The following is a 25,957-nucleotide window of genomic DNA, read 5'->3' as shown; positions in this document are numbered from 1 at the left end:
TATATGGTACATCAGCCAACCTTGTGATTAAAATCCATCTGCTACACGCTGCACTAAGGAAAAACAGAATGAGGCGGGGAAAACATATCTTGCCAGATAGAAGCAGAGAAGTACTATTGACCCTCCAGCTAGAAAGAGTCTTGAATTTAGCTGGTCCTTCTGCTCAAATAAATTTGCTACTCTGATAGATCTGTAGTTAAGTATCTTGTTGGCAACACAAAAACACTGCTAAGTCCTAGTACATGACAACTTATTAGATCACACAGAAATATACTAATACTCATCAGTCTAAGAAGATAAACAATAATGTACCAGCCTTTGACAGCCTGGGATACAACATTATGATTTCATTACATTTTGGTTTTGGTTCCCCCTCCAAAAAATTCTTTGCTCTGGTGAAAAGGATCTGACCAAGAACTTAGTGAATCAGAATACCCTGTAGATCCAACAAAAAAAAAAAAAAAAATGCATCTCATCTCTTAAGAACTGGCTGGTTGGGTAGATCTGTTTATTCACATTACTTGTGAAAAATTATTCAACTCCTATACCACAAGACTAAGTTAAACGGTAGAGCTTCAACAGGAAGCAGTCGCTGTTCTTTTTTCACAGTACTTATCACAGTGAAATGTGCGTCGGTCTCTCCCACTCTGCATGTCTCTGATTCTTCTTGTTAGGGGTGTAGGCAATATCAGAGTGCTGAAAGATTATAAACAGATTTGGCCTGTGCCACAGGCCAGCCCACTGGAATTAATAATGCTTCTTTGCAAGGTACATAATTTGCAGGAGGCTGGGCAGCTTATGAAGCAGGCCAGTCTGTTGAGAGTTTTCCACACCTCTTATAACAAGCAACTCAGACATTTTCAAGTTTTTAAAGTAACATACAAAGAAACTCTGTTTCCAATATATGTAGAAAGTCCACTCAGTTGTGTTTACTGGTTATTCTTCAAATAGTTGAAAGTTCAAACTTGGATTAACTTTCATAATTACGATTAGGTACTAGAAAATAACTCTGCTCAAATTTGTTGGTAAAGGTAAAAATTGTTCTGTTGCTTTAAGATTTGCAAAATTTAAAAGTGTTTATAAGTGTCATCAACACCAGTTGTTACTGGGAAAAAAGAAAAAAAGTTATTCAGTGCTTTCTTCAATACCCTTTCATCTACAGAGTTTATTCTACAGCCAGGTGTGGTGGACACAGCAAAAAGACTAGAAACCTGGCTTCATGTGTGTCCAGAGATTATCTAGTGCCCTCAGATCTGTTTCACCTACATACAAAACTAAATTCTTGAAACATTTATATGGCTCTGAGATGAAAAAAGTTCTGTTAACACAAATAGCATATCTTGCATTTCTCAGTGTTTTAAATACTGGTTTATAATGGTCTTTCCACTTCACAGTGAAGAATCCCTTTACTTGGTAACATCCAACTCCCAATTAAAAAATACCTGGGAATAAGAGTCATAGGGTAGCTCACTTAACTACGCTAGTGAGTAACTAGTTGTGGTTATCTTCCTGCGATTTCTCTGAAAAGAAAACAAAAATATCTCAACTCATTATGTTTCCCTGTAAACACCTCTGTCTCTGCTATACATGGCATTCACATTACTAAGCAAACTGAACGGGCATATGTTTCACTGATATCGATGGCAGCCGGCACAGGGGAAGGCTTATGTCTCGCTATGCTGCTACCAGGAGCACACTAATGCCACAGCCTGGCCCACAACCCAACCCTTCAAAAATATGTTGGTATTTGTTAAATGGACAACATTCCATTGATAGTCCATGAAATTAATTATGGTTGACTAGATTGTACTATAGCATCTTATTATATAGCTGAGAAGGGAATGACAAAAGTGACACCGTTGCAAAAATTCAGAATCAAATCCTGCACAGTGCTATCGGCTATCTATCAGCTCTTTGTCATGCTGTGATTTACCACCCACAACCTTCTCTTCTCCCTGTCCCCAGCTGTAGAACTTCATGTCCAAAAAAAAAAAAAAAGCAAAAGGCTAGATTTTGTAGATTTTGCCATTCTTTTTCCAGACACTCATTCCCAAGCAGTTTTTTCTCAACACAAAATTCAGAAAGAAATAACTATTTCTCACTATTATACAGAAACCTCCAATAGACAGAAAAATATCAAGCATGGGAGGGGCAGTTTCTACAGAAGTACAGCAAATTATTCTGATGCACAAAACACATTGCTCTGCAAAGCTACTGAAGACTCCCATCAGGATTTCTTTTCTGCACTTGAGATGCTCTGCAGGATCATTTGCTGCAGAAGTGACAGAAATTTAGCTAAATGTTATTTAACTAGAACATATTGTATGGCTCAAGCTAACAGATATTTATCGTACTTACACTTATAGAGAATTCTTAGCTGGTTTGTAGGATTTCTCAGATTGCTGTGGCAACTGCTACATTTTATCATACAGTCACAGGCTGTAGAAAACAGTTTTGTTTCTTGGCCACAAAAACTTGCTGTTTAAGCTCCTCTCTGACCTGACAGAAGGAGTTCCTTTCAATCTCATGAAGTAGAAACCCCAACACATCAAATAAAGTTGTCAAAGAACCAAAGTCATCCTCTCTATCCAAAAGCACTATTTCCCTTATTTGCTCTCTCATTTGAGGAGCATGAGAACAGCAGCAGACTGAGCACGTGCCTCTTAGCCATACCATCTCTTTTTACGAGAGTATCAACTATGACAGAGTATCAACTTGCTTATAACCAATCATTCAGTAACTGAGTTTTAAAAAAAAAAAAAAAAAAAGGTGAAATAGTGTAAAGCTACACCAGTCAGTGCTAATGGATCCCTCTATCCAAGTCTGCCTTGAACTCAAGAGCAAAGCAAAACACTAAACACAGAGTGAGATACTGCTATTATAGCTGGGGCAATATGGAGTGGGGCACAGGGCAGTTACAAGGAACACTAGCCCAATTAGGGAAGTTTGAGTGTCAGGCTGTTGAATTCTCTATCATTTCCTGGCACCACTGCCTTTAATTAGGCCTTGGATTGATTACTGCCTTTGTTCTCCATTGACCCACCACTGACTCTGACAGGGGTTGTATTTTCCCCTGCTACAATTAGAAGACAAAGTTCTGAGTGTCAGCAAGCATTACACAGGCAACCAGGCTGCTTAAATCTACAGAGGTTTTAGAAGGAGGATGTGTTTGTGACATTAACGCATACTTCTTTAAAGTATACAGTAGGATAGAGTCAGTCCTAGTCCAACAGTAAATTATAGTCAAGGTTAATTCAAATTTGCCAGTGTATTTATATGCCGCGTAAAAAAAAAAATAAACAAATACAGACCACGACTAGCAAAACGGAATCTACCTTGTTCTTCTCTAATCCAAAATAAGAGGAAGGAAAGTGAGACAGGGTGGAAGAGACTGCTGTTTGAGCATTTAATTTGTAAAATAGCAGCAACTAGACTGGAGAAAGTAATTTTGTATGCAGGTATGCCATCAAGCTTTATATTCTACAATCTAGAGCACTACGGAAATCCACAGAGATAAAGTAGCAAGGCAAACATACGTTAAAAAAATTAAAACCTGAAAGCATGTAACACAAATACAACAATAAATGTAGAACCATTTTTTTTGTTTCATAGTTTGGCAGCACTTTGAGGCAACAGCTAAAAAAAAAATAACTAAAAAAATTGCAAGATCCCTTATATCATGCACTGTACAAAGACAGACATCTCTTTCCCAATGAAAATTTACAGTTTTAGTAGAGAGAAAGGAGCCAGGGCAAAGAAGACAAAGAAACAAAGGTAAACATAACTTGTAGGTAGCACAGATCGTTCAAGACCGTATGATCTGTCTATGCTACTGCAAGAAAGAGAATTCCAGCTTCTACATAGTCTAGCAACTGTTCGATGTGCCACATTGCTTTTTGTCATTAAAACACAGGTCCTAGGAATCAAACTATCAGGCTCCCTGTGACTGTGACAAGTCACTTCGCTCCTCCATACCTTTGATCTCTAGTCATATATCCCCCAGGGCAGACAAAAGGCTAGAGGATAATTCATCAATACTTGTGAATTATCTGAGTGCATTTTCAAAACCGAACTAATGGATTTATTACTAGAACTAAGTTCAGATATTAAAATAAGTCTTAATGCATTCTGAATAGTTAAACTTTCTGAACATGGGAAGGTTCCTATTAAGTATGATTCTACTTGGTATAAGTAGGCAGCTCAGAGGAGATTAGAAACCAACAGCAATGAAAAAAAAATAGTTCAGGTTTTTTGTTTTGGTTTGGTTTATTTTCAATCCCTCTTTTCTCTTCCCATCACTCATGCTTGGCATGCTGCCACAGTGCAGGACAGCAGTCACCTGCGGAACTAGAACAACACTTATCAATTCTGCCAGCAAATCCAGGTAAGCAGCCCCTAGAGGATTTGCCCAGGTAGAAAATGGGTATCTAGTATCCATATTCCTCTACCACACCAGTGCTCCCACCACTGCAGGCACATCCATCTCCACTCAGAGAGGAAAAGCCATTGTCAAGGCTCATTTCTAGCTCACCAGTCCGTAGTTACTATTTTGGCCCAAGAGATAGTTGCAATAAGCGAGCTTTTGGATTTGCTCCTTGGAATGGACAGGAATAGAGCTCAGAATCATGTGAATTCAAAAAGCACACTTGCCTGGTGTCTGGCACCCAGATCTGAGATTAGTCTCATCATCTCTTTAAAATTTGACAGTTAGAGGTATGGGTTTATTTTTACCAAGAAGCTTATGGAAATAGCTACAATTCTGAAAAAGACTGAGACAGAGTTACTGGGTATATGGGGCAGAAATGTTAACAAAAGGGCAGCGAATGATGCAAGAGGAATAGAGCAATATTTACTCTACTCCTAGGATTCCTTGAGCTTGTTGAAATACCTCTAACAGGTAGAAGCAGCCCTATATTTGTATTAAACCCCAAAGAATGATCAGCAGTCACAGCCAGGGGACTTGCAATTAGTTCTTTTTTTCCACCACAGCTGAATGAAGAGAAAGTGAATTAACAGCACAACAGCCACAAAAAGATGGAAATCCAATTTCTCTTCCTACCTACTCCCTTCATCTATGGAACACCATGAGCTTCAGTAGCAAAATCTTAGCCTACAGGACCACAAGATCAGCTTTAAGGTCTGTGGCTACTGGAGAACTAACAAAATTAAGGTTTGAAGCACAGTAAAGTGCCCAGGATATAATTTTGAGAAGTGCAGTGGTATCCCACAATAAACTCACAACTCGGAGAAACTGGTATTACCAGGATGTGTTATTTTGTGGCTAATAAGCTGGTTTTTTAGTAACCTCATTATAATTAAAATGCAGATGGGTTAAATAAATCTCAAGGTGCTTTAGTGAAAGTCTTTCATCTATATTTTGAACATATCCATCAACATATCCATCTATATTTTGAACACAAATTGCTGAGCCGTTGATATTTTCCAGTTAGCAATACAGACTTCACAGATCTCAGCCTTGCTGAACACCAAAGGGATAAGGCAGAAACTTTCAGTGACTGCAGATTAATAGGTGATGTCAAATTTGTTATATTTTCAAGTGCTCAGTCAAACAGAAATTCATTCTGTTGCAGTGCAGATGCAGTGTTTGATTCATTAAGTAAATATTCCTCTTCGCTCATAGGCACAGCATGGCAGGGGCGAAGGGGAATACTGAACACCTAAGGCACATGTCTCAGAGGAGCTCAACAGCTCACTGCCTGTGCTGGCCAGAAATACAGGACCAAGAAGAGGCCCATGACCTTGTTGTCACACTCCCTCCCAAAGGCAGAGCACCCTGAAGTAGACTGTTTTGCCACTTAGGAAAAGCAGCTCAAGGTAGAAGGTCTCCATGTTGCACAGCTGCAGAAAAACCTTTTGCATTGGACTGATTTGTAAGGAGACAGAGACCTGGACAGCCCAGCACAAACCTCAGTCTCAGCAGGGTTAAACCACATCTTTTCAGCCTGCACAGGGGGAACACGTACGTGTCTAAGATGCATTTATGGTTTTCAAGCACCTTTCCCGTTGTTACAGACCTTCTTCAACTAGATGGTATTTAATTCACTATCTGTCACTGCGAGTGGTCACCCATGGCCACACATAAACAGAACATGAAACTCTCTATTTAGACTGTTACTACTGTCAATATTGTACTCGTCCACCTACTTGCATTGCCACACTAAATACACTGCCTTCAGATTAATTCTAAGGGTAGGCATTCTCTTAAATAAACTGGCATCTCTGACCATTTTTCTATCACCTACCAAAAAAAAAAAAAAAAAGAAGAATGCTAATAGAAGTGTAGTAACTAAGACTGCAGTATACAAAAAGGCTGGCTTTTTCCCCTCTCTTTACAAGTACATTTTTTCATCATGCAGTCAAACTGTGGGGGGAAAAAATCATTTGCCTGTGGCTATATGTAGTCATAACCTTTACAAATATTCTGATGTCAGACGAGCAGTTCATGTCTTAATTACTCAGTCGGGTGCAGATATTTGGCTCTAGACAACACAAATAACTCCAGACTAAAGAACGTAAGTGAAACAAAGTCTGACTTACTGAATAACCTTTAATGCATTGAGTCCCCTTTTTGCTAGTACCAGGGGTTTGGGACAGAGATTGGTTTTGCCAGGTTAGCTCCCTAACAATCTCACCACAGGGTCAGAAAAGTAAGTGCTGGCACAAGAAAAAGGGCAAGAATGTGCACTTGAGAGGACATGACTGCAGAAGCAAGGCAACAAGGGTCCAGAGAGGCTGTACAACCTCTGGCCTCAGGGATGCTCATGAGTTCACTGCACACGCCCCAGAACAAGCTGATCGATCACTGAAGTCCACTCTGCTTTGAAGAGGAGGCTGGACTAGGTAACTTCCAGGAGCCCCTTCCAACCTAAAACATCGGCCACCAAGCCTAGCGGCACTCCAGCCCAGTAGAGCTGCACTGGTATACCACTCACCTTTTCAACTCCACAGAATCAAATAGGTGAGCTCAGTTTGAATTTTCCACCTGTGCTGACATTTGGTAAAGAATGATTAAAAGGGATGATGAGGGTACAAAAATAAATAGTAGCTTTATTTGCCCTGTGTTTATTTGTAGGCAGGTCTACCTTTATACTCATGCAGTCAATTCAGCAGGATGTGGTTAGCACTTAAAGACTTATTTGTGCTATGTCACCCCAATTCAGACAGCTTGTTCACATTATCACCTCTGATATTAGCTGAGAGGTGCTCTTTGATAACACTGGCACCCTGAGTGACACCTGCTTTGAGACCTGCATACATACTGCTCTCTCCCATTTTGTTCAACACTCAAAATTCTTGCTTACACATCTGCTTTATAGTTATCAATGTGTGACCAAGCTTGCTAAAGACAATAACTGATTCCCAAGGCCCGAACTTCACTTAAAACTGCATTTTCATGGATCTCTACCACCAAATGAAAGACAATACTAAGGCTTGGATAATCAACATTATAAAAATCAAGTCTAACATGCAGAAGAAAAAACTGGTGCGACAGTGATTCCAGTTTTAGCTCTCAATTCCTTTAAACCAGGCTTAAACAGCTGTTTACAGAACAATCAAAGCCTTTGCAGTTTGCTATAAGTTGTAAGGAATTCACATCAACTCTGAAAAATCAAGTCAACAGATTTTAGAATAACTAGCCCAACCTGAAAATTGACAGGATCCTTCACAATAAATTGCTCTCCTTGCTAATCAATAACAGGATTAAAATGAAGAAAAAGTAAAGTCTGATCCAGTCTGTTTTACCAGGTCCTGTAGACCCTGGCTGCCAGGCAACACAGCAAGCTGTTTCCTTAGGGTTAGAGTTAATTGCTATAATCACAGAGCCAGTAGCAATCCTGTCCAGGTGAGTCATTAGTTAGGGAAGAGAGAATTATAAAAGGAGAGCATAAAATGGGGTAGAGAGGTTAAAACAGCATAGAAGTTTTTTAAAGGAAAGAGGCATACAGTGAGTTTGCTGGTTACAGGAAGAGAAACAGCAGTATATAAAGAAAGTACAGGTCTGTAGCCAATTAGCAACTCCATGTTTTGGGTGCACTAACAAGCCTCAGACTGCCTGACAGGATCCTTCAAAAGACAGTGATGAAGGGAAGCACAAACTCCAATATTGCTTCACCCAACACAGGGAAGGCCTCTAACAAATGCTGGAACACCTACAGATACATTTCACCCTTGTTTTACACCCTGTAATTTCACCAGAGTCTCTACAGTTGCCAGAATAAAAACAAGGATGGAGTCTGGTGCAGGATGTACAGTTTACAGTGAACATAATTATTTTTCAGTTAATTGTAGATGCACTGCAATATGTTTCCACTGGATTTTCTACCTTAATTCCCATGCTGGTCTACAGCTTGTTCACAGCATGTTGCTGGAGGTTTGACATAAGAACAGTATTATAACAGAGCATGCAGGTTGCCACAGATGGTTAAAATTAAAGGCAGCCTAACAAGCGATTCCACAGACAAAGAGGCAGCACATCCAGGGCTGCCCAAAGTGAGATCAGTGTCTCCAAATATGCCTGCCTCAACAGACATTGCAGCACTGATGCCCAGTCTCAGAACCCACAGCCACTTGGCTGGCATCCAGGAACAAGAGCTACAGGACTGGGCTCTCAAGGCATTGGCCAAGCAAAGCAAGTACATACCTGCAATCCAGCTGTCCAGCAAGAGTGGGGTCAGTTTTACAGAAAGTTATTCCCCTGCATTAGGTGCATCCAGCATCAGAAGCACTTCAAGAGACCCTCTGCTGCCTACAGGGCTATGCAACATTTTTATGAAGCCTAGCAACATGTAGTGGACTCTGGTAGGCACCACGAGAAATACATGAAGATAAATAGCTTTGAAGAACTTGGCCAACAGACCTACAAAAGTGGAGGCTGTTAGAGAAGTAACACACACTCACTCTTTATTTGTGGATGAGGAAAAATGTCAATGTTACCTTAAAAAGTTACTATTAATGTAAAAGCCAGCAGGAAAGCAGGCACTTAGCGATTTACCCATGACAGCAAGTGCTATTACTTCTTGTTCTTAGCATGTTTTTTTCTGAAAGATTAAGCTTTCTCAGAAGGGGCTTTCATCCCTGAGATCACGCCACAGAGTTACAGTAAAGCATTAGCTTGGTTTTCCATTCACCCTGCAAAATTGAAGACAACAGAGTAGCTTGGGGTGTGCTTTCTGCTGCTCTACTGTTCTCAGGATCTCAACCTGAAGCTCGTGAGGATTACAGACAGGGTTCTAAGTAAATGTTTGGAATACTAATAATAATGCTATGTTTGGATCAGAAAGTATGTAAACAAAAGTTACAGATGCTTTTTGTTGCTTGACAAGCATCATGACAAGAGCAGTTAAAGCAATACAACCCTCAATGAAGAGGAATTGAATTAAAATCTGAAAACTGGTATTTCTGTACATTGTGACTAAAAACAGTAACAAAGAATGTCTGGGGATAGGAAACGGAAGGAACACATTTGAGATACTGTGTAAGCTGGTACAAATTGTTACTTATAAGTTCTAGACCTATTCTGAAGACAAACTTCTCAAAAAAGTAGAAAAATGCTTTCACATAAACATTTACTTCTCCACGGGCAAGAAAAACACAGAACAATCTATTCCAATTAATGTTCTAACTAATGAAATGACAAAGACCCCCTTTCTGTTCTTTCAGATACAGTTTAATAGCGTTTATATGTTGTCAAGCCTTGCATCATCCATTTGATCTCTGGAAAGGCAGACAGAATACAAAACAAACATTAACAAATACCACATGAATACAGAATGCCTAACAGCATGCCATTCACAACAGCAGACAACCAAGGACAATTAAATTATTCATAGATATGAACTGTCCAAGGTAGGAGAAAAATAAAGAGAATTAATAAACACTTGAAGAAAAAAAAAAAAGACAAAAAAACACCCAACCCCATTAGCAATTTCTTCTTTTTTTTTTTTTTTTGTTAAACTAACAGCCAGCTTCTGGTACCAATCAGAGAATCAGAAGTCAAGGTCTTTCTAAAAGACTTTGTCATAACTGGGTAATTAGTTACCATATATTCAACTGCCATATTCCAATCCCTTTAAGGCTGACAGCTTTGAAATGCAAACCACAATTCCCTTCTTCCTCTCTCTACAGAGTCAGAAGAGCCAATGCTGAGCCAGCATATACAAGCTGCTGCAGAATGAGATGGGCAACATTAGAAAGAAAGGAAAAAACCCATTAGTCAAGAGCACAAGCATGTAAGAAACCTGGACTCTGTTTTACGCAACTAATTAGTTCACCAAGTTTCTCTGTATCTCCTCTCCTCAGCTGTAGAAACAGAAGCAGCAGACATTTTACTGAGATGAAATCTATGCATGTACTCCAGTAATGCACACATTGATGTGAGAATTTGCAACTGTGTGAAGTCCTGTGATTTCTGGGGGCATTTAAGTGTTGCACACCACTCGTCTCTACCTCTAGGAGCATCTGTCCTCTTCCACCAAGTGATTTAAAAAGGTATTTTCCTACAGAAACTTCTGTGGGGAAAGTCCCATTCCACATCAGGAGCAAATATTAAAGCCTTTTACAAAAAGCCAGCAAGACAGACAGAAATAGCCTGAGGGCAAAGGATAAAATAGCAAGAAGCCAAGGGCTCCAATTATCAAGCAACAATTTAAGAGAGCTGCAGCAGCAGGGTGGAGCAGACAGCCTCGGACAGCCATCAACACCACAGCAGGGTGGCAGGGCAGGACATATATCCTCACCACAGCTGCACCCCAAATTCCCTGTCGGATTTATTTACGTTGCCAGTGAAGGCAAACTTCAGCTAAGGTGCTTGTTAGTGTAATCTGGTAGCTAAATTATGCACGCATGCTAAATCCTTTTGCCCTGACACAGAGTGTTACCTTTCTGCTGCTGCGTCATAGGTTACCACTTTACAGCCTTGCAGTTAAACCCACAGAAGTTCATTTCTCAGAGCCCTGAGGTTTGATGTATTGGCTGGAATTAAGAAGAGCAGGGAATTCATCCAGATCTTTATGTACTGGGAATATATACTAACTACCAAACATGGGGGTTTTTTCTGGGTTGGCCAGAAATTCTACCCTGATCTCAAGAGACTCTTCCATCAAAGCTTAAATTACCAAAGTTTCAGTTTCAATGACAAGTTATTCTAGAAAAATCACCTCAAAGAAGTCAAAAAAATACATAATGAAGAAAGGCAAAGAGCAAGTCCAATTCTTTTTGTGCATCAGTGATGTCCAGTGGTAACAAGGAAAAGATGAGAGGTTTTACTTGCGTGCAAAATAGTTTTTCAGGCTGTCTCGCTGCCTTTTGAAGACGGTAATCATGATTCTTCAAAAAGGAAAAGAAAGAATCCAGACCTTTCCCTTTTCTTTCCCAGTGACCACAACGAAATAAAACAACAAAAACCAAACCATGCTTATTACTTACCTTAAGGATACATGTGTCTGGCCAAAGAACAGAATACACAGAACACATTTCATTTTAGGTTTCCAGATGTAAAAGATCTGTCCTTTACCATGAAAGACATTTTGTCCAATTTCAAAAAGCTGCATGGCTAATCAGCAAGAGGATACTGGGAGTTCTGCTACCGTTACTGCAGAAAGCAGTGCAGAAAAAGAAATATATACACACATACACATATATGTACACAAAAAAAGCAAACTCATATAAAAGCTGCACTGAAGCAATGAATCCTATCCTCTCATTTCATATGGAGGTGGGTAAATAATGGCACAACAGAGATTTCATTCATGCAGAGGTCTAGGGTATGCTGGGAAGTCTCACTCTGACAATTTGCTGCAGATGCTTGCCTAGAGAAGCCATTTATCAGTGTCACCCATGCGCATTACTACACACTGCTTCCTCAGCAGCACAATTCCACACCAGCTTCCCACACAGCACACCCTAGCCCTTGATATTTCAGGCACAGAAATAGCCCTTATCTGGGCCTTAGCAGTGTGTGCTTATTGAAACGGTTCCTATTATCCAAAGTGTATGCATTTGGAGTAGGAAAGGGACCAAATTTATTTTCTTTGCTAATGAAAAGAACAGCAAATTAAGAAGTCACAACCGTTTTCCTTCCGCTTCTACCCCTCCTCTTTATACCCCTGTTTATAAGCTCATTGCTTATGAACAGCTAACACAAGTATTAACGTCAGCAGAGCTGACTCCTGGAGGATACAGGCATCTTGGACGTTTCATCGCTTGTTATACTTAAATGGAATATTAAACAGGCAAGGCAGTGGCAGACCAAGCTAGAGATAACTAAGTAACTAGGACTGACAAAGAAGGTTGGCAATTTAAAGCACTTCAATCTGTAAATGCTTCATTTAGAGCCATCAGTGCCAGGGCATTCTGCCCTCATGTGTAGCCCCCCACCTTTAGCTCTCTTCTCACACCTTAAGTCTTTTCTATTCTGCTTTTAAAGTATTAGGAACAAGTACTACTACTTAATAGCACACCCTTAGAGTGTCCAGTATACTACTACTACAGAATTAGTAAATTCAACACTATAAGAATTTAAATTAATCTGGAAATCAAATATTTTTTTCCTTTAGACAGGCACAGGGAAAAGAGAAGCCAAGCTGAATTCATACCTACTGCTGATGCACTTAATACAGACGTCATTTATTTGCTACGTTGAGTAAAACTGTTAGTGCAATGGGTTGAGACCCTATTTTATATCAAGTCTCAAATTGACAGTATGGAACATATAGGTCTTTGTGACTGGTAAACAAAAGAGAAACAGATGAATTGGATGCAAGAAAGAAAATCTAGTTACATCCTTAGATCACAGGATGCACTAGTACCTTAGTCTTTGGAAAACCTAATTTCACAATGAAAAATACTGAAGTGCATTAAACCAAAGGCAACTTTGGTTTAACTGCCTTCTACTCCTCTGGCTGCTTGCTGATTTCTGTTTTGAGAGAGAGAGATATGAAAAATTGTAGGGAGGGATTTTTTTAAAAAAAAAAGAACAACAAAAAATCCAACCCAAAACAAAACACAACCTTCATATAAATTATTTCTGTAAAGCTTTAAACACATCAGCAGTGAGCTCAGACTTCTAAGGAACTCAGGTTTATCACCATCCATTTCTCCATTTATGACCATTTTTCCCCACTTCCCTGATGTGCCACCTCTCCCGTAGAAGCATTGTTCCTTTGCTGCCTGGTCCAACCAAGGCACACTTCATCCTCACTTCATTTCTGTCTCCATAGCTTGTGTTCTTCCTCTCAAATCCCCATGCTTCTCCTTGCAGTGAGCCTTTCCTACTCTTACAGCACCTTATGACTTTTAGGACATCAAAACGTACTGGCCAATCTGCTGTAAGTGCCTATCTCTACCCCTTGCAACTTTAAAAATCGTTAACTGTGATGTTGAAGCCACACACCCAACAGCTCACCAGTCAGGAAAAGGATAAAGGAGAGATGTGATCAAATACCTCTAATAATTAAGGATGATTGCAGTGGGGAAAGCAATTCTGAAAAGACTTCTTTATTTTTTAATATCAGAGCTCTCATCAAGAACTTAAAAGAATCCCAACTGTTCATTCAGAATGAGAAGGCATTTCAATGAGCTGCCTGTCCCATCTCATATTCCTTAAACAGCCTCTTTGCAGAAACACTGAATCAATGACTATACAAAAAAGAAACCTCTGCAAAATCTTACAGAGCCTTGATTTCATGATGGTGGGAAAGCATATCCAAAAGCTCCTTTAAGCCAGCTTCTTCTCTTACACACCCCAACCACCGTAACTTCTCTCACCTCTAAATCTAAACCAAACCCCACAGAATTTTTGTCAAATCCACTATTCAAAAATGGATTTGACACACAGGAAAAAAGGAAGTCTTATTAGGCATGCTAAAAGAGCAACTCTGGATTTAGGCTTACCACCTATGCTGCAGAACTGCTTACAAAGCCATCACTAATGGCCTTCCAGCTACCCATCATTTCCCCACATTCAGCCTGCGCAGACAGCTAGCTACTCCTTTCTAACAAATACCATTTTAATTGCATCTCCCACTTAGTTAGCCTTCTCGACCTCCAGTAAAAGCCATCTACAGTCTAACAAACTCTTAAATCTGACACTCACACCAACTAGCACACTTGTATGCCTTCCTGCTAGGTTCACATGTATGCAGGCTTATTGTCAAGAATTTCCATTAGAAATCTAATGAGCATAAGCTGAAATGACAGCTTTAGGACTAGTGGGGAGAGAAAAGGGGGAAGGGAGCGAAAAGGGAGAGGTGAACAGGGAAGAATATGTGTTTTGCAAATGTCCCCTGTCACCAAAGACTTCATTGTGCCTTGCTGGTGCCAGGGCTTCTCCAGTCCCAACACCTCCCTCCAAGCAACAAATGCCAGCCACACAGCCCCTGCCTCTGTTAACTCTTCCTGTGGGAACGCTGCCAGCAATTTCAGCAATATTAACCCTGGGAATACTAACATGATTTAGAGGACTTGTTAAATTTTAATGATACCATTAGAAGAGAGGAAAACACACGAGTCGCAACTCCCAATTTAGTGCATTTGGCTGCTGAAAAGGATATTAATGTTTTTCTTTGCCCGGCACTATTAAATGAGCAGTGAAACTAATAGAGAAATGAAGAGTAATGACTTCTATTCTTGCTGTTCAGTGCCTGCTTAAAGCCAAGCCTGCCTTATTGCCCACCAGGCTTTCTGCTGGAGTCCATCAGGTGGATGGAGTAACCGGGTAATTCTTTCAGCATTTGGCACTTAGCAGGTCAGAGGTTCATTTAGCTAAGAGGCAGAGAAAAATAAAACTGTCCAATTGAAATAGTAGCATACAATCATTCAGGCTATCGGTTAGAAGGCAGAAGCCCATGAATAATTTCAGCATAATCAAGTCCGAGTTTGGCTGTGGTAAGAGAGGAGGTTGCCCAAGTGACTCTTACAGGAGACAGAAGAAAAACATGCAAATGCCCAGTTCTGCCCCACTTTTCGCAAAGGACTCCAAAGCAACCATCATCTGCAGCACTGCAGGAATCTCTTTCATATCTTCAAGTACGCATGTGACAAAAGGAACGGGCAATTCCCAACAGAACCACACAGCAGCTCACAGAAATTGAGGGACTGTATTCCTGAATCCTCGTTTATCTTCAGTCAATTATGACGGTGGGAGAGAAAGAGGGAATGAAACATGCACAACTTGGAGATTAATTCCACTGCTGAGGTAGGTCTGCTCAGACAGTTCTGAACAAAGATGAAACCCTGAAACCACTGAATTTTCACTTTTTCTTCAGAAAAAGGAAATATTTACTGTGGTAGATGTCAAAGTCTCCTTTCATTAGCTTTTCCCCAAACATTCATGTGAGTAGAATTTTGTTCCCGTGCAAGCCCATGGAATAGAGACACTGTTGTGAATATTCAGGTGCAAATAAATGATCTCACTGAAGTATTTATGAATTAAGGGGCATGGTGAAATATGTTAGATTAGAGGTTTGTTATGAAGAGATCACAGAAAATCTGCAGGTCAAAACACATCTGTAAAAAATAAATACATATAAAGCAAGTTCCACTTGAAGGTAATTTGGAAGCCAAAACACTTAGACTGCATTCCCAATTTATGATTTTCCTACAGACACAAGAGCTGTATGGATCTTTACATCAGTCATATTGCACTGGATATCCTGTCTCCAGCATACACAGTTCCTCTGACACAGACCACCAGCAAGATATTTAAAATGTTTTCTAGAGCCACGCCCACACTGGCTTGCAGTATTTTTTTACTAGAATAAAGTAATTTTTAAAAGGCATTTGTCGCTTTTTTCCTGAATCACTAAATCCATCGAGTAAGATCATTAACCAGCCACTAACAGCAGACACCATAAGCCCTGCAAGTTAAGTCCTACTCGTAGGACAACAAAGTGAGCAGATTCAACCCTACATTTTTTTAACAGGAAGGCAGCACAAGTTTAAATACACAAAACAAAAATCTTATACCAAAACAGGATTTACTTATGTGATTCTAGAAGTGCCCAGTTCCCCTTCTGAGGAGAGGGAAGTCTTTAATTTTCATCATGAATTGTAAACTAAGTCTGACTTAGTACCCCATCACTTCCCTCAGGTCTCAAGCATAAATTCCTTGGCAATTTTTTTTTTTTTTGTACAAAGTCTACTGACAAATACAGTTTCAGAGGAAAGATAAGGAGGAAACCAGTCTGAAGGTTTTTTCAGAGTGAAATATTTTTTCTTCCCTCCCAGAAAACACAGAATATTTTATAATATATACAAAAATGCAAGGTCCACCATAGATTATAGGATTTAATAGTACAGATTGAGCAGAGTAGCAGGTCTTAGCGACAACTAAAACTAAACACAGTTGAAGATGAAAATAAATTTTAATAAGTACACCAATGTTGGAACAGTAAGTAGATTTTAACAGCTTTACTGCACTGTATTATTTCAAATAAATTTAATTCTGATACCATAATAGATCTGAGCTGCAATTGAACACACCAGTTTCTTAAAACTGATTTTTTTTTTTTTTTATAGCTGGCATTATTTTTTCCTTTACTTTCTCTTTCATAAAGTAATTAAAAAGCAATCTCTATATTCTGTACTAGTTACAGCTGGGGTTACGGTTGGATGCATTGTGCTGCTCTCATCAGTACCTTTCTCAGAGATCACTGGCTCCTCACATCTGCTGCTGTAATAACACATCTCGTCACTCCCTGACCTTTCAATCAAAAGGATCTGAGTTTAGAAAGCAGCGCTATTGAAAGTGCTTGAACTATCTATCATTTTGATAAGAACTAAGGCAGGGAGCAACCACCACGTATGCACCCAGGAGACCCGCAGGGATGCTAACTTACAACCTTCACATGGAGAAGAGAAAGGAAAAGGCACCTTGGGAAGCCCCCAAGGGGCCAGGATGCCTTAGCCCTGCTCAGCCCAAGCAGCGTGTCTGACTGTTGCTCCAAATGCATGCAAGTATTCCCTGCTTAGAGGTCTACAATAGGTAGAGCTGTGGCCCAAATGAAATGCTGATCAAGTCAGAATCCCCTCACTAGGGCCCAATTTCATGTAAGTCTCTAGACTGAGAAGGTTCATTTCTGGCCCTCTTCTCTTGCCCTCCCCACTTCTTTGCCGTTTTTACAAGTAACCAGCAACAGTTCGTGTTATACAAGAGAGTTTTCAACATTTGACATCTCTTGCAGGATCTTTTGAACAGCCTCCATCCACCCCAAGCTCAGAACAGTCCCGTCAACATTCCCCTGCCCTACGAAGTATCTTGTGTTGGTCTGTGCTTTTACTTGGAGAAAGCTCAAAAACATTCTCATCGAAATATTACTAAGCTATACTGCAATACCATCTGAAAAGGTGAGTGGAGGGGAAAGAAGCATAAGCAATTGCATATTCTGGTTGTAGGTGCCACAAGGTATTACAACTGTATAAAGAAGGTGCCTGATTATATATTTCAGGTTTCAAAGTCAGCAATCTAAACAGTTCTTAGCAGCTTCATTATTTTTTTTAAAACCCTGGTTTAATGTAGGAAGGTTGCATAGAACACAACTGAAAATAAAACTGGGCAAAGTAAGTCATTGGGGATTTGAGTTCAATAAACCTAGGAATAAGGATGCAGCCACGGTATGATTATCTAAAACGACCTTGCTCCAGTGACCACCCCGTATGTTAACGGAAACTGTTTGATGGAACATTGTGGTGTCTTTCAAAAGCGCAAGCTTCCAAAGAAAAGCAGCATTTCAATGTGTGCCTGCAGCAGACTGCTTGCAGTTATTACTTTACTACTGCTTTCTAGAAGAGTAATACCTTAATTGTTGTGACTTCCATCAGTGTCACAGTGCAGCCAAAATTTGGTCCAATAATGGGGCAGACTGTAAGAGGCACTTCTAGAACTTTCTGCCCTTGGGATACTACTTTCTTTGTCAGGGCGTTGTTACATACTACAGCTTCCTTAATTCAAAGTAAAGGTGCAGTCTGCTTTTCTGCAAAGTTCTTCAGTTGCAGCTTCAGCAACAAATACTGTGGACTAGAATTTATTTATCCAGTGGCAGGGGGGAAGCCCATACGCTTGTATTCCTCACGTTTTATTAACATACATGCCTCTCGAGCTACACCATAACACTTTCCTAAGATCTAAGCCAGCAATTTAACTTAGAACATCTCTCATACTTTTGACATGAGGACCACATGTCACAAAACGCTGCAGTTCCTACCACATCATTATGTAGAGCGTGACAGTCAAGTTTATTGCAGTGGTGGGCTACAAGTTCAGTGCTTGGAAGCACCCCAATTATATGATGTCAAAGGCTATGTGCTGCTGATGTGGCAAAACTCCAGTGTCTTTCAACCCTCCATACACAGCACTGCAACGTTCTAATAATCTGCTGACGCAGGCGTGAATCCCATTACATGCCGATGGCCCGTACTGGTAACGTGACCTTTTTTCTAACACTGCTTGGGGAATTCAGCATGGACTATCTTTCTTCCTCCTCCTCTTCCAAAATTACACATCAAAATCCTACACTTGTTATACGAGATTGCTACAGATGTCATAACGTTTAATTCTAGGAAAATAATAAGACTATCTAAAGATACAAGGTGATTTTAGAGACTGGTGCAGTGTTCATTGCATGGCCCGTATATAGCACCTTGAAGGAACTTTGTCACTCAGTAATAGCCTGGCATGAAGAGGCCAACTACAGAGTAAGTGCTGACTGCGTATTTCTGAAAACACAGCCAAGTCTCTGTAAACAAACAAAAAAAAGTTATCAAAGTTTTGCTCCTCCCTAGAGATTTACTTCAGACAAAGTACTAGCACTTCCCCTGCCCCCTTCCCCCCCCACAACAGCTCTGGCTAGGGTCTAAAAGTATTTTCTTTTCCGACAGGAAAAATACCATAGTCTCAATTCACTAAACATAATCATAGGCCTGTTCCTAATTTCCAGGGCCCTCTGTAATGGTGAGACTTTTAATCCCATGCAGAAAGCTGCAGAGCTAACAGTTTTGACAGCCTCCTAAAAAGCAGTCTTTAGTATATAGCATCTTCACCCTTACCTCAAAGACATTTGCAAGCTTGAAAGAAATATTTATACAACTTCACATGTTGACACTGTGGATAGAGGCAGCAAGACAGTACGACTTCCAGGTGCTCCTAGAAAGGGTTTACAATAATTCATCAGGTGAAGGCATATCCGTTTGTCTCCTCTGGACCTCTGTAAGCAGCTGTAATTCCAGGGCAAGCAAAGTCACTTGTGGTTTCCCAACTTGCCAGGAAACATACAATTGTAAGAATGAGTTACGCTAAATGTTTGGTATTGTGACCCGTGATGCAACACAAAAGAATGGTTGTTGTTGCCTAAACTTTAAGGGAGTTAATCCTTCCAAATGCTGACAAATTACTGCCTCAGGCCATTTAAAATCACATTTCTAATGCAATAATCCTATCTGCATTACAATGAGTTGGGATGAAATGATTAGGTGCCTGAGATTTTTTGCACAGTGAATTAAGTCACCATACAGACTGGCCATGCTTGTTCACAAATTAAAGGTCTGGACAGAAATGAAATTCCATTATTCTGCCACTTGCTAAGCTTTGAGGAAGGCTTCATTACTGTCCTGTCTCTACTGGGAATGTTTCTAAAGTAGCAATGAGCTAACAGGAACCTATTTTTTATTAGATCAGTTTCAGGGCTTTTTCCATTATTAATAATTATTAGCCAAGTCTTTGACTACTGAATACCTCAAAAATAGAAAAGGCTAATCCAACAATATGCATGCAAAAAATTAGATAGTGTCACAGTAAATTTGGCTGGGCCAGGCTTGGGGGGGGGGGGGGGCGGGGAAGGTGGGAACAACCCAAAACTGTAGCCTGAATGCAAGTCCTTCCCTCTTCACAGACACACTGTGCTAAACCAGAATTTACCCAATTTTTATACTCAGATATAGATTTTTTTCACTAGGGGATAGTCCAGAATATAAACCACCTAACAACAATGCTACCCATCTCTAACATTTCAAATAGTATCCTTATTTCATGACCCAATCACAACATGCCCAAGCACCTATTCACGTCTACGCATTCAAATTGCCTCTTAGTTTAAAGGCTGTAATCAGGATTTTTGAAATCCCATACTAACAAATCTACAATCGCCATCTTGAAACTATTAGCATTCCATCTTATTAGCATTCAACTGATTATTTACACACAATATAATTTGATACACATAAATATAGCAATTCTTCAATTAAACAATGATCCTTTTTTGTCAGATGCCTGCAAGGTTAGTATTCCACTGAAGCCAGAAGATATCACAGGCTTGAACTCAAGGCAATCACATTTCAAATTCTGATAAACAGAGAGGGAGTATGACGACATAACTTCTATGCTAGAACTTTGTCTGATGCTCTTCTGAAAATATAGCCTGAGAAAAAGCTTAAAAAAAATTCTCAATATTAGTGGGTTTTGAGACATCTTTATCATGATGCAAATGTTTGATGCTGTAACAAAAACCCCACAAACAACGGCCACCAAACGCTCTAAGATCCTCTCGGTTACAAACTGCAATATGCAACTATAACAACCACCTGTGCTAATCATTTCCCACGGGTGTACTTCACATGGGGGTTACAATAAGATTTAATTTTCATAAAATATAACCCCTTGTATGCACATAATTGCTGTACATCATTAAGTCACATCTGTATCACAAGAGGGGGGAAAAAAGAAACAACAAGCTTTTAGCATTTTTCTTTTTGTAATTGGCAGGGAACCTCGGATTTTAAATGGTTAAAATAAAGTAGCACAACTATAATTATATATTCCTCACCCTTGTGCCACACCAAAAAAAAAAAAAAAAAAAATCCCAAATTTTCACCCTGTTGACATATTAGGAGAGAATGCTTCTATTTAAAACTTAAAGTTCAACACCTTAACACTAACAATGAGCTAGTCAGAAGCAGTTTGCTCTAGGTTAAGTGTGGCTTTTTCTGTATCAAATTAAAAGCTTCAGTATATAGCCTCCTGCATAAAGCCTGGTCTGTTTATGCAGCAATTAAGGGTACTATTACACTTTGCAGATATACACAAACCTTTACATGATTGCACACTGTAGAAAACATCAATGTAGGTTCACATTCGGATAGGTTACTGCAGATTCCACTATCTGCTACTACTAGACACATGTCAAAACACAGATACCCTCATATTCTGCCTGTTCTGCAACACAATACCCAGAGTTATACGCATTTCTAAATAGAGTATAAATGTGAAACAGGTGCCACAGACTATATTTATAATGCTAATGAAATCTCTAGGCTGTCTTCAAGACCACCAACAAAAACCGTATTAAGTCAGCTAGATCTGGCTGACTAGAAGATGACTGATACATTTTAAATGCTCCATTTAATTGCTCTAATAAAGGTGTATCACCAATTAGCTTTGTCCTACTGGGCACCACAGTCTCGAGTTGTGAGATGCTTTGCAAGTTCTGAGGGAATACCCCGAAGCAGGAATGTGATCTGCTGCTTCTTCCACTGAACTCAGTGGGCAGGATCAATTCTACCCCCAGAGAAAACCTACTCCCATAGCAGCAATCAAGAGCAGAGCCCAGAAAAATGCCAGCTACGTTAACAGAGCACGATCGACTCCAGCCTCAACCCAAACCAAAATTCCTCAGACACGTGACAGGTTTCCACATTCTTGAAAAAGACCCTGTGCATCTCCCTCCCGGAGGGCAACCCCAGCGCGTTACTGGGGCACACACTTGCCAAGGCAGCTCACAGGCCCCAGCTGCACTGGCAGAGCCCACACCAACACCCTGCTTTCCCCTAAGCAGACCCTGGTAAGGCTACCCCACGGATGCCAGCAAAAACAAACCTGCGAGATCAGCAGAGCATAGCTGGTCCAAAGAAGTCAGTGGCACCGGCCGCGATACTTGTATCCTGTATCACCTAGACCAAAGCCTCACCGTGCTGGGCAGCATCTGCTGAGGGCTGAAATCACAAGCCCAGAGAATGGTGGTAAATAAACCAGAAGGGAGGGGAGAAAGGATTGCTTCTGCAAATGGTCACAGCCAGATAGCACCCATCTGCAGAAGGGAGCAGTGTGCAAAAGGCTGGAGTACTTCAGAGGGATTGAGCCTGCACGTACTATTATGCTTAGCTAATAGGGCAGAGGGTCACCATAGCCCACAGAGACCACCTCACTTGTGCCTCCTCCCTTCCCCCTAAGTGCACGCACAGGATAGCAATGGTTTAATAAGTGGCACTCCTACACAACTGGAAGGTTTGTAAAGGAGGTGTAAGAAGAAAAAATAACATAGGTAAGGAGGCTAAAAACAGAGAAGTAAGGCTTACTACTGACGTGAATAAGGACTGGCCTGCACAACACCATCAGCTAAACTGTGTGAACGACAGAACAAATAACAATAGGAAAACGAAGGTAACATCGCAGGAAGGCTAGGATGGGCAACGATTACCACTATTACAATAAGAGAAGCCTGCACAAACCTTTACAGGACTGCAAAATCTGACAATTTTTATTTAACACCTCATGAGAGATAGAAACCTTGACGCTTAAGGTTTATCCTTCCTCCACCCCCCAACCTCAGTTATTCTGATGGCCCCCACATCTGTATCAGTAATTTCCCACCTATACCCACAGCCGGTAATCAGTGCCAAATCACAGAGTCTGAAATTTGTGACGATTTTGCCACTTTCCAGGGAATCCACCATGTATTAATATGGTTAAATTGACTATTAATTTTGGTGGGTCCCCCTTTCCCTTTTCATGAATAATTCAGTTAAGCCAGCTCTTGAGACAAGGCAACCACCAGCCCTTGATGCTTTTGTTCAGGAGAGCACCAACTCTCCCTCAAACGGCACATAAATAAAGAATGGAGAGTACAACACAACAGCAATACCAGGGACCCTTTCTCAACAGTCAGCTCTTTCCCATGATACCTCTTTAGCGTAACTACTAATGAAAACTCTTTGAAGTGGAAGAGTAAATATTATCATTTGATAGTACCTGGACCCAAGATGGCAAACAAAATTGCATTGTATTACATTCTGGGAGCTGCAGACCCATTCACAATACAACGCTCACAGGGTTGCTATGGAGGAATCCAATGCTTTCTATTTTGGTAGCACAGGGTCAAGCCAAGGGGTGCTGATCACTCTTAGGGCTTTTGGCCTTAACCTTTAATATGTACAACAAACAGGGAAAACAAAAAAGAAATGCCAAACCAAACAAAATCAAGGAATTTCAGAGTATGCCTTTGGAGGTACCAGATTCCCCAAGAGAGGACGAAAGCAGACTTCCAACTCTATCCATGGTCAGTCGGCTCTTAAAACCTGAGGCCAGAATTTCAGAAATGCTTGCATGCTCTTTAGGCGTGGGATTATTCAACCCAACACTCAGGGTTCAGCAGATCAATTATTTTTAAGTCTTCTTCTTAAAAAAGAAAAAAAAAATGTAAAATCTAGCACTTCTTTGCAAGAGAGAAGCATCACCAAGTTGTCCTTGTGCTAGTGACACCCAGGAGAGCTGGGTTCGATGCCATGGTCTGCCACAGCCTCCCTGGGTGACCTTTGGGCTCACACAGCATTTCAATGCCTCATCTGAACCTGGAGCTACAGGAGGGCCTTCCCTGCACCTGGCCCAGCAGCAGAACTACAAACCACGGGCACCAGACCATATGCACCTTACCGCTGAGTTGGCTGCCAAGTCTCCGGATATTTTGGAAATCCATCCCGTAGGGATCAGAGACAGCAAAAGGGGAAGGGATCAATGACCCATCTGACTGTCACACATGCCCCCCGAATCCTGGGAACCCTCCGGAGATTAGAGGCACCCTGCTCCCCACGAAGCAGGAGTGGGGGGTGGGAAAAGGGACTAAGATCAAGAAGGGGAGTACCCAAGTGAACGCTAAAACCCTCAGCGGTGACACCGGGCAGAGGGGAGCCGAGGTGGCCGGCAGCCCCACCGGCCGTGGAAAGGGGGGGGGGGGGTTCGCTCCCAGGCGGCTGCGGAGCCCGGGCGGCACACGGGTCCCCCCCGCCCCGCTCACCTTGCTGCTGACGGGCCCGGGGATGAGGAGCTTCAGCGCCTGCCTCTTCAGCTCCGCCAGCCGGGCGTTGCAGTGCTCGCACCAGGCGCCGCGGTCCGAGCCCGGCGAGGAGCCGCCGCCGCTGCCGGAGCCAGGCGAGCCGGTGCCGAAACCCGGCGAGCCGCCCAACGAGCCGGGGGAGCTGGTGCCGATGCCGGGCGAGGCGGGTCCCGGCGAACCGGTGAAGGAGCCCGGCGAGGAGGTGCCGGAGCCGGGAGACGGGGTGCCGGAGGAGCCCAGGGCAGAGCCGGCTCCCTCCGGCGCGGGGCGACTCCCCGCCCGGGACTCCTCGTACGCCTTCCGGTACCAGCTCTCGGGGGAGAAGGGGGCGGCGGGCTTGGTGGGGGAGCAGGGGTCGGTCACCTGGAGCGGGAGAAGGAGCAGCGGGTCAGGCAGGGAGGCCCGGCGGCGCCAGCAAGTTTCGCTCGGACGCTCCGCGCCCGCGGCGGCCCCCGCGCCTCGCCCGCCCCCGCGGGAAGCCCACGGCGGCCGCCGCCGCTCCGCAACCGCGGGAGTTGAGCGGAGCCGGGCGGGAGGCGAGAGCCGGCAACCCGCGGGCGAGGGGCGCGGGAGCCCCCGGCGCGGCGGCGGTCACCGCTCCGAGCCGCACCCTCCGCCCGCAACTTACCCCGTATTTTCTGCTCCGCGCCGTGACGGCGAGCCGCTCCTTATTTCCAGCCACGGAATTCATGGTGGCTTCGCAGCGCGGCGGGAGAAGCGCCCGCGGGTTTCGCACTCCGCATCCGCGGGGAGCGGCCGGTGCCGGGGAGGCCGGCGCGGAGCGGGCGGGCTGCGCCCTCCGCCGCGATCGCTCAGCCCCAAAAGCGCCGTCAGTTCTCGAGAAGAGGCTTGGGACTGAGGTTTTCCCCCGGTCGGTTTTTCCTCATTGTCTTCTTCCCCCTTCGTTCCCTCACAACCCCTGTTTTCGCACAGACAGCAACATCCAGAGCGGGAGCGTTCCCCCCGGCAGGCAGCACGGCTCTCCGCAAGCCAGGCGAAGCATCCGAGGGAGCTTTAGGAAGGGGGAGCGGCAGCCGCTCTCGCCTGGCAGAGGCGCTTTCTGCCTCCGCTACAGCGGCAACTTGTTTCTTTCACCGAGGTTTGTAACTGAGTTAAGAGAAAACCTCCAAAAATACCAGGAGCCAGGCTCTGGGAGGAGCCTCCGCGTCCCTTACAGCCAATATCCTCCTGCCCACTTGGGCCTGACAGTTTTGCAAGAGAAGAGGAGACGAGAAGGGAAAGGCCAGCAAGGGAAGGGGAGGGGAGGGGGGCAGAGCCGCTCTGCGGAGCCCGGTGCGCTCCCCGGTCAGCGGCGGAGCGGCGGGGCCGGCGGCCCCGGGGGCGGTGGGCAGGCTGCCGGAGCCCCGCCGCGGGTCTGCGCCGTGCCTCGCCTGCCAGGAGGGTCCATTTTATTTTGCAGTATTTCCTGATTGACGTCTGTGTTTTCCCCCCTCTTCTTGAAAAGGAGGAGGGGGAGAGGGGAGGGGGGCGGGAAACCTTGTTGCTTCCACCGCAGTTATTGGTGAGTTGCCTCTATTCAGGGTTTTAATGAACGTGATTTCACAAGTGTTCCCAATCCTCCCTAAATAACTAGGAAAGAAAAGCAAGCTGTGTCTATGTCAGTCATTGGCATCTCTTTCCCGTGTTGTAATTTTACGTGTATTAGTTTAACTTGGAATCAAGGGCATAATAAATTGATCTCTTAACAATGAAATTCTACAGGCTTGTGTCCCTATTAATCTTTCCCTTCTAATTATGATTTCTTCTTGCGGGTCCTCTGTATCTGGTTACAATACTTCTTTTATTTCAAATCCTGCAGATAGCACAATCATCTCTAATGA

The 25,957-nt window shown here is 42.5% G+C and overlaps 1 protein-coding gene across 1 annotated transcript in view; it reads right to left on the bottom strand.

Moving 5' to 3' along the window:
* Positions 1 to 25,516, bottom strand: part of KIF26B (kinesin family member 26B) — a 300,203-nt gene extending 274,687 nt beyond the window's left edge. Inside the window, exons 1-2 of the mRNA XM_042796107.1 lie at positions 24,745 to 25,516; positions 24,078 to 24,479 (exon numbers count right to left, since the gene is read on the bottom strand). Coding sequence (XP_042652041.1) covers positions 24,078 to 24,479; positions 24,745 to 24,807 — 465 coding nt within the window. The 5' untranslated portion in view covers positions 24,808 to 25,516. The remainder of the gene's footprint in view (positions 1 to 24,077; positions 24,480 to 24,744) is intronic.
* Positions 25,517 to 25,957: the final 441 nt, after the last annotated feature.

The sequence above is a fragment of the Tyto alba genome, unplaced genomic scaffold, assembly GCF_018691265.1.
Source record: "Tyto alba isolate M040663 unplaced genomic scaffold, T.alba_DEE_v4.0 Super-Scaffold_22, whole genome shotgun sequence".
In the NCBI taxonomy this organism is placed as follows: Eukaryota; Metazoa; Chordata; class Aves; order Strigiformes; family Tytonidae; genus Tyto; species Tyto alba.
This window is presented reverse-complemented; position numbering and strand designations above follow the sequence as displayed.